Source organism: Mizuhopecten yessoensis, unplaced genomic scaffold (genome assembly GCF_002113885.1).
Source record: "Mizuhopecten yessoensis strain PY_sf001 unplaced genomic scaffold, ASM211388v2 scaffold8265, whole genome shotgun sequence".
Taxonomy (NCBI): domain Eukaryota; kingdom Metazoa; phylum Mollusca; class Bivalvia; order Pectinida; family Pectinidae; genus Mizuhopecten; species Mizuhopecten yessoensis.
The window spans coordinates 34,465-52,635 of NW_018407461.1; the positions used below are offsets into that span (position 1 = coordinate 34,465).

An 18,171-nucleotide genomic window follows, 5' to 3' on the forward strand; every position below is an offset into this window, starting at 1 on the left:
AATCATTGACAAGCTAATCGAGTGAGACATAACAAGTACAAACGCGTCGCGTCTCCACACCTGTTATTTACCTTACCTGGCTATTAATTCTGGCCACTGATCATTACCCTTCTAACTGATATTGTTTTAAAGTAGTTAGTGGTCATGGGGAATGAAAAAAACCTTCATTTACAGATTTTCAATGTAATCGGGTTCAATGTAACTGAAAACAATAATGACAAAATATGTGATCCGAGAACATTTGATGAGTTAATGTCTATCACCTGTGATTATACAAATACCTGTGACATTTCCTAGGTATATGATAGCTTATACGATTAAAACGTGTTCGCGATGGCCGAGTGGTTAAGATATCTGACCGTCTATGATCACCTGCTCTCCAAAGCCGTGTTGCTGGTTACAGGCTTACGGGAGGCAAGGTACTGGCCTCTGGCAGGTCAGATACTTCGTCTTCTTCCGCCACCAAAACCTGGCACGTCATTAAATGACCATAGATGTTATTATGACGTACACAAAAGAAAAAGAACATATATGATTGAATTAGATTTTTTTTTATTAAATGTGTTAGCAATTATTCAGCATTGAAGTTGAACATCGGTATTAAGTTCTAATTTTATAATTATGTTATCAAGAAATATGTTAGAATTGCATGTAGTTCATATCAATATACAAATAAACTCTTAAGAAAAAGTGTCAAAATTGTAGACAATTTGATTACCTAAAAGGCGCATGAAATATAGAAACAAAAATATATATTTAAAGATTATCTGGAAAATATTTCCACATTTAATTATTCGATTTCACTTTGACCTCGGTCTTGAAATTTCTTTGCCAAACTGCCAAACATCGAAAAAATCTGACACGAAGGAAGTTATCAAACAATGACAGTTTTGTACTGTATCTGGTTACTATGTCTAAAAAATTGATATGTATGCTAACAGTACCACGACGCAGGAAATTAAATGATATTTTGTTGACGTGTTGACCCTTAGGGAGCAGATAGTGAGTAATTCATATGAACAAATGGTCTTTTTTGGAGTATTTTTTTCAAAAGCACGTAGATAAGATTATAGGGTCTTTTATATATTTTTTCGATAGTTTTTATATCAACGGCTTAGTACAAAAATTGAATGAGATAATCATTTACTGAAAATGATTTACTTATTTGAACATTTGAGTTTTTTGACAGAGCAAGACTGTGCGTTGATATGGAAATCTGTCTAAAAGCTATTTATGTTATTTAAATTTATTGTTTATAAGAAGAAGTACTGCCATAACATCATCGCCTAGTACAATCTATTGTGAGACTAGAAGTGACCAACCGTTCATGCCATTAGTTGATTGTGACATCATAGCTAGAACAATAGATGAATACCACGTGACAGTTCTTATAAATCTGGACATCAATTACCAAAATGCAGTTAATTATTCTAGATCATAATTTTCTTTCATATCCTTAACTAGCAAACAACAAATTCGATTTTATTTATTTAACATAATATGACTGTGATTTCACTGCTGTCATGGCATTATATACTCAATGAACAAAACATAAATTTCAAAATAAACAAAGTATAAATTTAAATTATTTATATAAAAATGCTATAATATAAAATATTGATACTGTATTTAATTGTCTTGTGCATTTAAAAAACGGTTATGGATTTCGAGCATTATCTGTAAATATGACAAAATTGAAATAACGTTAATGAGTCATTAGACATTTAGTAACTGAAATTGTCATTGCTGGAAGAATCGGTGCTGTAATTTTTTTCAAAATAACAGAGTATATATACATGAATACCTAATTCAAACATATAAACTGTGTGCACACTACTTTATTCTTGATATCTTATACAATGACTTTAAAACCTATCAAGATTTTCAATATGCTAATCATGTCTGGGTAAAAACTTATGTCATTTTCAATTCTTTTGAACAGTATTGTTATATTGCATTCGGCATCAATACAAATGTTTTCAAATTAGACCATATGAAAACTGAAGAAGATGGACAAGTCTTACCACACTACCGAACCTAATTATGCGAAGATGAATTTCTACAGCATTTGAGTTCTTCTACAAAATGTTCAAATAACGTGTAATTTTTATGTCAAATACATCATTGAACGTTCATATAATTTTTTGGAAATGTTATGTAGCTTCCAGACTACGTTTGATTCAAGTGACGTCTTTTAAATTAGAGTTTATTAAAGTAAAATAACATGTCTGATCCGCTTACAAATCGATAGCTGTTCAATTATTACAGTTTACAAATACAAATTTGATATACCTGGTGTTCTACAAAAGATTAAAATCATACAACAGCAATGCGGACTAACACTGAAGTCGGGATAAGCATGATGTGTTCATACACAAAATGTCTTAACTAACAGCGTATGATCATAGAAAAACATGTCCAGAATAACAATATTAAAATATATACAAAAAAATCGGGTTAATAAGAAATTCACACATATAATCCCAAACTAGGGTGGAATTATGATTAAAATATAATCGGGACATACAGAGTACATGTATGGTCATAACAATAGTTTAGACTAACACAAAAAACAAAGAAAATACAAAAGTGTCAATAAAACCACACTCGAACCCAAATTGAACTAAATGCTGTATTTAATTGTTTTGTGGATTTTTTAATTAGTTTTGGATTTCGATCATTAAGAGACCCTTAACTGTTATCTGTTAATTTGACAAAATTGAAATGACGTTAACAAGTCATTACACATTTAGTAACTGAAATTGTCATTGTCGGCGGAATCCGTGCTGTTCGATTTTCAAAAATAACAGGGTAAATATACTCAAATACGTATAGACGTGTTTCAAACATATATACTGTGTACACCTTAACTTGATATCTTCTACAATGACTTTAAAACCTGTTACCATTTTCAATGTGCCTATCATGTCTGCGGAAAACTAATACTTTTATCAATGCATTTGTACAGTGTTGTTAAACTGCATTCGGCTATAGCAACATTCCACATGTTTCCAAATTAGATCATAAAGTAAACTCAAGAATGTTGACAGATTTGAGTCGTACCGATTGACTGATCAACAGGTCTTACTATTCTACCGAATCCTACCTTGCGAAGATAAATTTCTACAAAATTTTCGATTAAAATGTTTTTTTAAGTCAAATACATCATTTGACATTTCTATTATTTATTTTTAAATGTTATGTTGGTTCCTGATTCTTTTCGATTCAAGTCACGTCTATTAAACGATGGTTTATTGAAGTCGAATCGCATGTCTGATCCGCTTACGAACCGATAGCTGTTCAATTATTACAGTTTACAAATACAAAATTGTTGTAGCTGGTGTTCTACAAAAGATTAAAATCATACAACAACAATGCGGACTAACACTGAAATCGGGAAAAACATGATGTGTTCATACACAAAATGTCTTAACTAACAGCGTATGATCATAGAAAAACATGTCCAGGATAACAATATTAAAATATATACAAAAAATTCGGGTTAATAAGAAATTCACACATACAATCCCAAACTAGGGTGGAATTATGATAAAAATATAATCGGGACTTACAGAGTACATGTATGGTCATAACAATAGTTTAGACTAACAAAAAAAAAAAAAAAAAAGAATACCAAAGTGTCAATAAAACCACACTCGAATCCAAATTGAACTAAATGCTGTATTCAATTGTTTTGTGTATTTTTTTAATTAGTTTTGGATTTCGATCATTAAGAGACCCTTAAATGTTCTCTGTTAATTTGACAAAATTGAAATGACGTTAACAAGTCATTACACATTTAGTAACTGAAATTGTCATTGTCGGCGGAATCCGTGCTGTTCAATATTCAAAAATAACAGGGTAAATATACACGAATACGTATAGACGTGTTTCAAACATATAAACTGTGTACACATTACTTGATATCTTCTACAATGACTTAAAACCCTGTTATCATTTTCAATGTGCCTATCATGTCTGCGGTAAATTAATACTTTTATCAATGCTATTGTACAGTGTTGTTAAACTGCATTCGGCTATTGCAACATTCCACATGTTTTCAAATTAGATCATAAGGTAAACTCAAGAATGTTGACAGATTTGACTCGTACCGATTGACTGATCAACAGGTCTTACTATTCTACCGAATCCTACCTTGCGAAGATAAATTTCTACAAAATTTTCGACTAAAACGTTTTTTTAAGTCAAATACATCATTTAACATTTCTATTATTTATTTTTTAAATGTTATGTTGGTTCCTGATTCTTTTCGATTCAAGTCACGTCTATTAAACGATGGTTTATTGAAGTAGAGTCGCATGTCTGATCCGCTTACGAACCGATAGCTGTTCAATTATTACAGTTTACAAATACAAAATTGATATAGCTGGTGTTCTACAAAAGATTAAAATCATACAACAACAATGCGGACTAACACTGAAATCGGGAAAAACATGATGTGTTCATACACAAAATGTCTTAACTAACAGCGTATGATCATAGAAAAACATGTCCAGGATAACAATATTAAAATATATACAAAGAATTCGGGTTAATAAGAAATTCACACATACAATCCCAAACTAGGGTGGAATTATGATTAAAAGATAATCGGGACTTATAGAGTACGTGTATGGTCATAACAATAGGTTAGACTAACACAAAAAACCAAGAAAATGCAAAAGTGTCAATAAAACCACACTCGAACCCAAATTGAACGGAATGCTGTATTTAATAGTTTTGTGATTTTTTTTAATTAGTTTTGGATTTCGATCATTAAGAGACCTTAACTGTTATTTTGACAAAATTTGACAAAATTGAAATGACGTTAACAAGTCATTACACATTTAGTAAGTGAAATTGTCATTGTCGGCGGAATCCGTGCCGTTCAATTTTCAAAAATAACAGGGTAAATATTCACGAATACGTGTAGACGTGTTTCAAACATATATACTGTGTACACATTACTTGATATCTTCTACAATGACTTTAAAACCTGTTATCATTTTCAATGTGCCTATCATGTCTGCGGTAAACGAATACTTTTATTAATGCTTTTGTACAGTGTTGTTAAACTGCATTTGGCTACATTCCACATGTTTTCAAATTAGATCATAAAGTAAACTCAAGAATGTTGACAGATTTGACTCGTACCGATTGACTGATCAACAGGTCCTACTATTCTACCGAATCCTACCTTGCGAAGATATTTTTTTTTACAAAATTTTCGAATAAAATGGGTTTTTTTAAGTCAAATACATCATTAAACATTTTATTATTTATTTTTAAATGTTATGTTGGTTCCTGATCATGTTCAATTCAGGTCATGTCTATTGAATGATGGTTTATTAAAGTAGAATCGCATGTCTGATCCGCTTACAAACTGATAGCTGTTCAAATATTACAGTTTGCAAATACAAAATTGATATAGCTGGTGTTCTACAAAAGATTAAAATCATACAACAACAATGCGGACTAACACTGAAATCGGGAAAAACATCATGTTTTTATACACAAAATGTCTTAACCAACAACGCATGGAATTATTATAAAAAAAATAATCGGGACTCAGAGAGTACATATATATGATCGTGACAATAATTTCGACTAACAGAAAAAAATACAAAAAAATACCAAAATGTCAATAAAACCACACTCGAACTCAAAATCAATAAAAAAACAAAAAAGGAATAAAAGTTCTATTTACATGGAAACCCTTGAAAACGTACGGGGAGAAGAAAACCGAATGTTTCGAAAGGGTAAGCGTCAACGAATATTACCATGCACAATGCAGGTCTTGAGCATACACAAATATTTTCTCCAGACTAACAGTTCTTCAACATACACACAGTAATTAATTCGGTGTAATGTATGTACTATCTCTGGATTGCATCATATGATGTTGCTTTCATTTATGGTGGGATTCTATATCGGAAATCTCTACATAACATGTTAACAACGAAAAGACAGGCTGTTCAATTATTTACAAATATATAGATGTTATCACCAAATTACATAATACAAAGTAATAAAAATACATAACAATACATACATAACATTAAAACATCTGCTTAAAATGCCAACATGAGACTCATACAATCTTTATTCTATGCAGGGAAGTTTATCGGTATATGAATATCATCTCTTATAGGAAGTTTCTCTTTGACATATTTGTCGTTCATTGGGAACAATAACAGAGAATAGGTCATACATATTATATGTTGATAGTTCTTATTTGCCAAATGCTACAAATTCTTGAAAAGTAATTAAAAATATCGACCACTTAACATCAAGATGCTTCATTTTTGAAATATAAACATTTTGTGACCACACAAAGCAACACAATACCATTACAATCGTGCATTCAATGTCCGCACTACACGCTAGTGTGCGAATTGATACAGTTTACCTCTGTTTGGAGTAATGACTGGTCAATTCTTTTAGTAGAATTATCAAAAGGGAAGCTCATGTAAAACGCTATTGTGCGATTTGATACCGTTCGCATCGATTTTGCGGTAATGATAGTTCATTCCATTTTATGGAATGAGAAAAGGGGAATCCCATGTTTACGATTCGCCTCTGTTTTGCGATAATGATTGTTTTATCCATTTTATTGGAAGAAAAAAAGCGTGCTAAACAAGGTACAATGTTCGTTATTAATTTTGTATCGGTATGTTTTAAACATGCCGATTGGTGGTTGTAACCACTTATATACTCAACTTTCAATCTTTACGGTAGGTGTACTGATAAAAGATTAACGGTATCAGAGTTGATTGCTGAATAGAGAGCTGACTAGTGATATAATGTACAACAGCTATACACACGCATTATGACCCTACGTTAATGTTACTTGCGTTATTTACAGTACGTTTTTCTTTCAGTTCGATACCTGGAATTTTCACATCTCGGCGAATGGCGTGTTTCTGATAAGGTCACATCATAAAAACACATTATACAAGTACATAATACATAATTAAAGCGTATTCTTTCGGGTGTCAACAAAACAAATGTGTTTTTTTTATACGAAATGACAACACGGGTAGATTTATGGTAGATTATCAATCTTGCTGCAGACTTTTTCGTAATTAAAAGCATTAGGAAATGTAACAATGGACCAATTTAGCATCTGTTGACAATGAATTCATTTGATTTCTTAAAAGATATAATTAAAAGTAAAACAAAGTATTGTAATAAAATAATGGTATACTTAAATATTGAACAATAACATCTAATTCATGATCTATCATGACACCAACGACATTGTGCAGTTTATGTGACAGATACTCTGTTGGAAAAAGAAAAAGTAAACATAAAGGAAATACATACCAATTGATAGCGCATGGCGTTACCTAATAGTGGCCATCAATGAAACAAATAATATGCTAGTAAAAAGTAATGATATATGTTGGTTCTCCTCATCTATGAAATATGCTTATTGATGAATATAAGATAATACACATGCATTTCCGTCATGTCTGTTGAAACACTACAATGTAATTAAAAGACAAGGAAGCACACACCACAGTTGCATTACTTAGGTTTCAAAAAAGCACTTTAAAATTCAACATTATCACGTTCTAACACCCCCGTGTATATATTATAGAATAGCAAGCACAAATAGTTGACCACTTGGCCTACTATAACAAAGTGAGCATTACCAAAAACTGTTTAAAAAATATTAATATACATACAATTATGCAAGATAAAGGGTCACTCACCTGTTTTAACTATGAAGGTTAATTTGCCTAAAGGTATATGATAGCTAATCACTTATGTTAATTGTCCGACTTTACTATAATTACAATTACAATTTATAAATTGTTGGCATCAATGCAAATATGTTTATTTAGTGAAAATGTCATTTACTGAAAAATTATAATGCATCAATTGATCATTAAATTGTCCCATCCCAAAAAGTAGAAAAAGCAAATATGATTAAAATAAAAACATCAAGATGATAAAAAATGAAATAAAAAGAATAAAATAATAAAAAAAAAAAATCTTCAGAGCAAGTAAAAAAAAACAATAAATCTAAAACATGCCACGTCTTTACCCTTATCAACAAATTAACACATCGAATGAAATGTTACCACCAAAGGCTCTTTTAATTGTACACGCAAAGCTAGCCATATGTTTATCACCTTAATCATCTTAAAAGATACATGCACTTTGGATACAACAGTTAATCTTTAAAGCTCACTTAAATTTTCGCTCGCTGTAAGGAAAAACAGTGTTATCACTTAGCCAACAAATAAAGCATCGTCGTTTAGTTATGTTCTCTCACTGTGAGAACAGCACTGTATCACTCAAGCGCACATCATTGTATCATCACCACTCACTATACTTGGAAATTTACTATGTAATCGAATTAAATTTGAATACAAAAACTTAACAAATTAGTTCAAAATGTCAATGCATATATATCTTAAAGTACAAAATGAATAACACCATGTCAACCAACATGTATCATTATACCAACAAATAATTGTCTGACCCATAGTAAAAGCTCTTCCTGGAGTGTACGAGAAATAATGTAAAAAATCCTGATCAGTGAATGGAATAACCCTCAACTCCAGCTCAAGCACCAAGCAACCCAAATCACAACTGTTTTCTTCAAAATATATGTTACACTGACTTCATTTAACGATCGGTGCCTCTTTTTAAAAAAATGTTTCCTTATATTTTTTGCATTTTTGAGCTTCTTAGGTCGGAGTGAAAGAAGCTATCTTATACTCGTCACCAAGTGCCTGCAGCACTGCACCGATGGGTGTAAACACTGCTACTGGGTAGACTTTAGTAACTCCGTCAATTGGAAGATATCCCTGTCCAATAACAATTCCAATGCAACTTAGCACATTGGTTATGGTTCGCATAAACACTGGTGCACCCGAGTCTCCACCTAAGATTAATTCTGGATCATTCCCAGAAATTGTACACTGATTTTGCATGAAGGCCGTTTTGTGACATTCTGGAAGAGTAACGTCTATTGATAACGGCCTTACATCTATGCCGTCCATGTCCACCGTTCCTTTTGTAACGTCACTGGAGCTTCCAAACTTGAAAGCTATCTGCGATCGAGATAACTCATTCAAACGTGTTTCATAAGACCCACTGTTGTACTCAGGTAAATTGCTCTCGTCAAACCCTACAATCAAGTGAAGGAGAGTCGACTTGATAATAAAGTCCTTCATCGAAATAACAAAAAGAACTAGGAGTTTACTCACTTGTTGATAAAACTAAAAACGGGAACAATCAGTCAGGAGAACAGAGAGATTGCCAATTGGTTTACTTATTTATTGTAATAAGAATTACAATTTACTATGAATAGCTTATATGTCTGTTATTATTATTTCAAAAAATAAAATGAAAAAGCAATGATTGACATAAACAATTTCAATTCAATATTTCAGCTTATTTGCATATGCAATATATTTCTTAAGATTGGTGAACTATTATTGGAGGAATGTAAAGGTGAAAAAATGTAATCGTTATTGCTTAGTAAAACATTAAAATGTTTACCTTACCTGCAATTTTCAATTTACTTAATCTAGCATTTGCAAATTGACCCGCTGTTGGTTTCCTTTCATCGTCAGTCAACTGAACCACAGCAACATCAATGCTAGGATTGCGTGTTGGGTCAAAAATAGCTTTCTGCACAAATCCGCATGCTGAGCGAGGATGCTCTATGTCAATGGAAGGTTGGACCACTTCAACGGTACTGCTGGCACCATCAGGAAAGTTGAAACGTTCTGACGGGTTTGTTATTTGAAATAGAACATGAGCGCACGTGAGGAAGCCAACTTCGTCTTTGAACCTTACAAATGGACCAAGAGTGCCACTCAAATGTTGTTGTCCTTCCTCGGGTGTCAACCGTCCAATGTTGCATCCCATTTTAAGAGTATTGTGATAGGCGACACTTGCTTCTCTCTCGTACCCGACGCCACGTCTAAAGTACCCATCACGTACAATTACATCAACTGAGTCATGTTCATCTATTTCCAATCGTTTTGGAAAATCGGGTTCACCGAGTGGCACTACGCCTTTTGTACTACAATAGAGTACAATACAAGGCTTTTCTATATTGTTTCCATAAGTCACAGAATGTATACGTATTACGTTTAGATTGCTATGCGTTTCCCAAAGCCTCTTCCTGTGAATCGACAAAGCTTTTTGTGGCTTTTTCTTGTCGTGTAACACTCCAATATGTTTCTCAGAATCAGATTTCAAATCTCCTGTTATGAAGTACGGATTTCGGATCAAAACTAAACCAAGTCCATCTAAACCGTAACTTTTTGGCCTCATTACGTCTGTTGAATACACAATAAAGATTCGTTCACGTTTTCTATCTTTACCGACCCGATGACCTGGAACGATGACAGGGTCAAGGTCACGATGTTTCATTTCCAATTTCCCTACTCGATCGTGCATGAATACTTCTTCTATTGACTTGCTCAGCTGGATGTTTTGATAGCAGCATCGGATGTTGTCTTCTCCAGCATATTTGATCAAAGAACGTGCCATTTTGGTTTTATCCATTGACGTTGCTATGTATAATGCAGTGGCCTTCTTGACTGGTATTTCTTCCAACGCATCCTCAGATATGATCTCGGAGAGTTCACATTGTTCATCCCATTGGATACCGTCCCAGTTCCTCATTCACTCGACCATTTCTGAGCAGCCATAAACAGCTACGATATGGAGTACACTAACCGCTGATGTAGACAACTTCTTCTCCAACGTTTTAAAGTCTTCAAGGTTTTGCCTCTTTACAATTTCAATCATCCTTTCCGTCCCTGAAATAGTTAAAAATATTGGTGACGTTCTTATTTGTATGTAGTTGACAGCAGCAACACTATGTGAAACGGATAATTAGCAAGCATACACACAGGATTACAAAAATACCATCTAAGGTTATCGAGGTCAAATGTTTATATATCATAAGTACTAACGGTATTTGTTAAAAAAACAACCTGTACACCTTTTGAATCTTTTTGTTTTGTTATTCTAAGTGAGTTGGAATGATTCAATGTAAATTGCCAATAGCGGTCAAAAAATGTCTGCTAAATACATTGAAAACTTGTAATCAATGGATCTAGTATTGTCCATAATAGGTCTGAGAGGGTTTCATTGTTGTTTGTGGGTCTTGGGTATTTAGCTCAGTCTAGCGGTGTCCTTTGCAGAAGGATACAACTTTATGTTTTAAAATCTTAACGAATGCAGACAAGCAACATGTCCACGATCATGATTCAACATCGACAATAAACGTAATTACATTTTAATCCGATTAGGTTTAGAGAGCTCCTGGCGGAACACAAAATGTCCAGATTACGGAAATACGGATTTTTGTGCGGACAATAATTAGGTATTATCAATCAGCAACGCTTCGGCACAGTAATGGGTAGACCAGTATCGTCCATAGTTGATAGTATGTTTTAGGAATAAACAAGAAGCGATAACCGGTGTCCGCATATAGTGCTCACTTCTAGAGATGATATGATGACATCATACTAGAGAATCAAGAAAGTGTCTACAGCAGGATTTGACCCTTAGTCAACACCATAGATTCTACAAAACGCATCAAATTCACATATGAAGAAGAAATCATCGCTGGGTCAATGCAAATATGTGGAAACCTGGATATGCCAATCTACGGGCTCTTCAGGTGATTTTGAATATCAGCATATATATATTGATCTGCGCAAAACAGCCTATCATGCAGACGTTAAAAGGCGGGTCCTTTTATTCTTCTTGAATAAAGTCACAGTTTTTGACTTCCTTGTAGCAGATGGTAATCTATTCCTTACTTGACCGAAGCTTTTCCAAACCACCGGTTGCTATACGTCACAGTACGAGAATTTTGGACACACAACAAGGATCCTGTCTCCGACCGAAGTGATTGCGGCGGCTTACACATGGGATACGCTCCCGTAATTGATAGGAAGCCGTTCCAGTATGTGCCTTGTATGTGTACGCCAAAGGTTTGTACTGCGATCTGTATCGTACATGTAATGAATGCAATAAGTAAAGCACTGGTGTGATGTGCAGTGTCCTTTAACCTCTGCAGACGACCATTTAGTGCGTCAAGGAAACAACAGAGCGGGGTATTACCATAGTCCAACATAGGGGTAACAAGTGAATTATCCAAAGTCTTACATGCATCAGCTGTTATAAACTGTCGGATAAAGCCGACGTTCCTGATCAGGTTGTAACATAATCTAGTATTAGCGTTCAATTCTTATTTGTGTTCGGCGACCAATTAAATGAATACCGCAAGTATTTAAAAACCAAAGAGGGAAGGACATTCAATCGATCAAAAGGAGTAAGTATATAGCATGCATGACGGCCTATCAACGTAGGTGAGATCATAAGGACCAATAGATGGCCGACAAAAAATAAATGCAAAATAAAAACATGAAACAAACATAAAGATAAAAAAACAAACGTCAACTTGAATATTTCATATTATTTAAAATACCAACAACTTTCAAATAGCTTAATATTATTTCAAGAACGTTTTATAAAGTCGTCAACTAGTTCAAAATCAAAATCGGTTTCTAATCAGATGGGATAATGTTCCTAAGAAGTTCACAAATTGATTTTAAAAGTCAATTCATGATACAATTTGGTAACTCTGCATCATTGTAAATTTATTCAAACTTAACATGTGATCAGTATTACCTCCTGGGGTATCATGTGTTGGTTCTGGCAGTGGAACCAGGTTCTCTGACGTTGAAGTGTTGATGTCTTCATTGGGTCTATGTAGAGTCTGTTCAGGCTGTAATATGTACATATTGACGATATAACCTCATACAATGTGTTATATAACGTTAGATAACTCATTATCTGTATAATATCGTCGGTGTGTTAACGTCGTGTACAGAATGTTTCGTATCAATGTAACTTTCGTGTATAGGTAACAAGTTGGAATTGTTTGATATGTCAATATACGGGATGTTTCGTAGTATGTCAATCGTCATGCATAAAGGACATGATCAAATTATTTCAATTTACCGTATTTGGGAATTTTTAGTACTCATATATAGATGTAGATCACTCTAAGTTTATTAGCGTAGAAACTGGCGTAGTTACCACCGTAACAACTCATTATGACAAGTTGGACTATAGATACTTCTAGATGTCAGTAAACAACCGTCTTGTAAAGGAAACATATTTTAACAGTATAGGGGATATTACCTATTATAGTTCCTTTTAGTATGACCACCATGGAGAGAGGGTATGTGTTAACTGTGTCAGATATCAACAAACAAGATGTTTTGTATTTCTCTAACCATCATATATATACGGAACAGGGGGACCCAGGAATTAATATAAGGTGTTGCCCAACATTTTAAACGTGGGAAAAGACATATTTTAGCACTTATCTGGTACTTATATATAAGAATTGTATATTAATTGCTACCAACAAAAATCTAGAACTCCGTTAATCTGAGATTGGAATAATGATACTTTCACTGCTGAGCGGAGCGAGGCAAAACAATTTTTGTTTTTGAAGATGTTTTACTATACTGTTTCAAGCACTGCCGAGCATAGAAAAGCAAGAATTTATGGCACATTTTCATTGACAAACAGATCGAGTGAGGTGTAGAATAGTCTTCTGAGTTTCCAAATTATATTTTATAACCAAATTTTTTTAAACTTGATGTCTGTAAAACAAAACAAAATAGTAAAATGTGGATTTTTGGTCAAAATGTTGATGTTTGTGTCAGGCTCTTTAAATGGTCTTTTTCAAAGCTTAGGTTTTTTTTTCTGTAGATTTAGCTGATAATGCTGCACTGTAAATAATGCACTTTGTAACTTTGCAATCGATGAGTTGAAAGAATTAAGGTAATAAAGATTTTGAGTTAGAACTTGAAATGTACATGTAGTTTAGGCAAGCATTTTGGCAATTTAATATTTAATTTGTTTTGTCATAAATATGAATTATGATTTAACTGTCTGTTTGTCTATTGAACAAGGGCAACACCCTGACAAATAATAAATTGTTTATATTAAAAATGATTCTAATGAAAAGGATGTACACGTCAAGCTTTTAAGCTAACATCGGTTATAAGTCGCCTAATGAAGAGATGCTAAGGAGGGTGCTTCATTGTTTTTTGAAACATTTTAAATTTATACTGTTATTGGTATTGTATTGTCCAGATTATTTTGGACACAGAAAAAAGGGAGTTGCCCGGGCAACTAGAGCAATACTCCTGGGTCCGCCACTGATCATTTATGTTTGTTAGAATATAATTTCATATACCAGTACACATGTACAGGACGTGTCGTAATATAACCGTCATACTAATGGGACATATTTAAATTATTTTGTATGTCATTAAACGGGGTGTTCCGTACTCATGTATCGATGTAATTTCATTCGAATTATATTAGCCTAGCAACCAGAGCTGCCGTAGCTGTTACCGTAGTAACCCATGAATTATTATTTATTATAAAACCATCAGGTGGATGTAAATGACAACAAGCCTTCACTTTGAAAAATTATACCATCGTAAGAAGGCATTTTGCTTGAAAATATTTTTTACGGGTATTGGTCAATATGTGTAATCAATTTAATAAATCTAAGGTAATTAGCAAATAAATACACTTTAATGTTTAAATCATTTCGATACAAAGAAGGCACTACAAGATAAAATGTTATAATAACAGGTCTGCAGTATCGCTTTGTAAAATGCATTATTTGTGACATCATTATTTTTGTTCAATTTGAATGTGGTTTATTTAGAAACAGCCATAGATTGATAAATTTGTTACGCGTTAATGACGTTTTTGAACACTAACGGATTCAGATCAATGTTTATCTCATAGACTGATTATCGGGTCACCAACATCACTTTGCATTTTCCTTATTAATGTTTGTTTAAGTGACGTGTGACTTTCTTTTACCAAATTATAATAAACGTATATAAATATGTATGATTTAAATACGGTGTGATTGTAACGCAAACACTGTTGATGACTAAGTATAAAATCTAGACTGGTCTTTAACAAATAATTTCCGAGCATGTTATCACCATAATCAACGTAAAATGTCACTTGTTATGTAATCTGACTGTTCTGGTAAGACAAGTACAATGATCAATGGAATCGTTTCCGTTGTAGTGAAGGTATCAAAGGATATTCGATCAACTAACAATTCAGAAATTACACCATTTATTATTTAAAATCAATGGACATCATTCGGAATTGTACTTATAAAAGTTGATTTTCTGTTATACATTTTGTGTATATGTTACACGGGACTGCGATCAAAGGATGGATTTTCCATCGGGTTACAATAATTTTTGCATAAGAAAGTATGTAAACTTGTTGCGTATAAAGAACGATGTTTTATCTGGTTCTGGTGTTGTTTTGCACTAATGTTTTCAATAATTCGATTCATTGCGTAATGGAATTTGATACAATATTACATTTGTCGATATATAAAGTTTAACCTACATTTAAAAAGTCTGTTTCGGGATATGTTTTACTAGTTTCGCATTGGGGTCAATTTAGTTCTTCCTTTGAAATTATATTCAAAACTGCTGTATGTTTAGTAATTTCAACAGGTTCAAATGCCAACAACACAGTGTATCGTATTATATATCATGTAGTTTCGTGACCTGAAAGGTTGCAGCATTAAGCCTCTTCAGCAAAATTTAACCAGCGCACCCTTTTATCAATCATTACTTCTTATTATTTCTGTGTTGACATGCTGGTACATTAACCTCAAAACAGAAGGTAAGTGTCGGGCACTGCTTTTGATTTGTTGTCGACAGATGGAAAAATACATAAGTATCACCCAATTCGTCAGCAAGGATAAACTTGTGGCCGATTACTCCAAACTAGAATTGAATAGCAATATTTTTGGAGAAATACAACCTCATATCACATTATTATAAAGTTGAATGAAACTAGGTCACAGCTTGTCAGTNTAGGATTTTAAATACAATCGTGTGAATGAGACAAAACATCATAAAGTTTTCATTTTACAATAATGAAATGATTATGGTTATTTCAGGAAACTTAAATGAAGATTGTTACATTAGTCGAAGCATAGTCTTTCTTTAACCTTTGATATAAACTAAGGAATACAAAAGTAATTTGTATATGAACCTGTGTATCCTGCCATTTCTTAATGATCTCAACAGTGTCCTTGTTCCCCATTTGTTTTGCAGCTTGCATCGCTTTTTCCTACAAAGACAGAAGTACATCGGTATTATATTTTAAAAAATACTGGTGATCTTATAGAATGTGATTATTTAATACGATAAGGAATTTTATGGCGATGTTCAAGGCTTTTGCTTTTCTAACAGTAAGACATTTGATGACGTTCTATCAACGTTTTAATGTTCTCATAATCCATACAGATGATGTTAATTTGGCGCATGGGAAAGTACAATCGCATTTCAACAAGACGGCGAAAGTTCGATTCCTCTATCTCGTTTGCTTTTACATAAAGGCCAGTGCGAAGTTCCATCCGGGCAAACAAGAGTCTTAACTATAAGATAATAATACTTGTTTGATGATTTGAAAGAGATAAACATTTTCTCAATTATTAACAACGCAGATAATAAATCATTGGAAGCCAGAACATTACTTTACTTACCCAAAACGTTTGCACAAAAGTACTTTGTAACTTTCGCAAAAAAGTTGGGTTTGTTTCTGTATCGAGTTGGCAACTGAGATTTTATTCGAAAAATTACATCAATCTTTCTTAATCTACCGAGGTCGAAGGCAGTGTACAAGAAAGTACGGGTCATTAATGACACTTCATTCTATATGTCCGGCCAATAACTTGCCAAATCTAAACTTCTAAAGCATTGCCTGAAAATGCGATCGCTTTTTTGTGAGTTAAACTGTATGCAGTATGATTGTGAGGCATATTTGCTGTTTGCCATGTACGTAATCAGGGAAATGTGGCAATATTTATGTTTTTACCTACAGACCCATACATGTTCACTGTTCCAATTGGACACAAACGTAAGGACGTGCCACGGATGACGATTACAAGAGGTCGATACGTTTGTGGTGTCAAGTACGGGTTTACATAAAAAACGATAATATATAAATCATCTTAAACGAAACGAATATACCCTCAATGCATAGGAAGAAACGTCAATAGACTGAAGGCCACGAGTAGTCACATAAGAATGTATATAATGCGCATTTCTTTTTTATAAATTTTTATTTATAGATGAACAGTATTTTGCTATATATGTTTTATTATATCATACAAATTTAGTTGATTCTTGTTATTATCTACATTACAGCACGATTCGTTTTCAACGCGTGTTTTGATTAGATACGGACCATGTTCTCAACTGCGATAGAATCATGATCAATCGTGTTAAGCTCCTCCCGTCGCGCTTGAGCCACGCCCCGTTTCTAACCAAAACAATATGGCGTCAAGCTCGCCTCTTAGCAAAATCCCGCTGATAAGGCAAGCAGTCAACAGAACAGAAAGTCCTGATGAAATGTATTTGTTGAATAAATTAAAAAGTATAAAGTAAACGTTCCTTGTTCTTACCCCCATTTATTACTGAAATGTTCGTTCCATCCGTGTGAAGACACCTAGTTAGATCCGAAATCAAATGAAACATTTTACATGTGTTGTATGCATTTTGCACAAAACTCTTCGCAAATTTAAACAAATCATCACCGATTTTGTCGATACGCACAGATTGGCATGCATAATGACGTGGTAATGTAAGAATTTGGTCAATGTGTCGTATAAACTTTGGTAAAAGGACGTTCACGAACAATCTAAATAGTCCGCCCCGTCAACATACAGATCGAGCGCTCGGCAGTAGGGGCGGGCCAAATGACCGACTTTTGAAAGCTTCTTTCTGATTGAGAATGCTGTAGAATGACACATCGCCAGCACAGGTCACATATTACTTTACATTGTACTTGTAGCAAAGAAATAAATGTTTCTAAACCTATTAGCCTAGTATGTTTGCTAAGGTGTGTTAGATTGGGGATAGTTCGTTGTTTTTCGTGTCTATACTGGAGATCAGAACTAGAAATTTGATAATCGCCATTATAGCCACTCAAATAACGTATTATCCCCTATTCATGTATTGAGAGAGAATATATATTATATGATTAAGTACATGAAAATGTGTAGTATCGTGCTCCAGCTTGTAAGTAGCTACTGTAAATAAGAAA

General features: G+C 33.5%; 1 protein-coding gene across 1 annotated transcript; it reads right to left on the reverse strand.

Moving 5' to 3' along the window:
- Positions 1-545: 545 nt before the first annotated feature.
- Positions 546-16,261, reverse strand: LOC110455548. Its single transcript, XM_021505735.1, has 4 exons — positions 16,117-16,261; positions 12,679-12,775; positions 9,525-10,793; positions 546-9,145 (listed from the first exon to the last, which is right to left on the reverse strand). Exons 3-4 carry the CDS (start codon positions 10,654-10,656, stop codon positions 8,703-8,705), a joined length of 1,575 nt encoding a protein of 524 aa, XP_021361410.1. The 5' UTR covers positions 10,657-10,793; positions 12,679-12,775; positions 16,117-16,261; the 3' UTR covers positions 546-8,702.
- Positions 16,262-18,171: the final 1,910 nt, after the last annotated feature.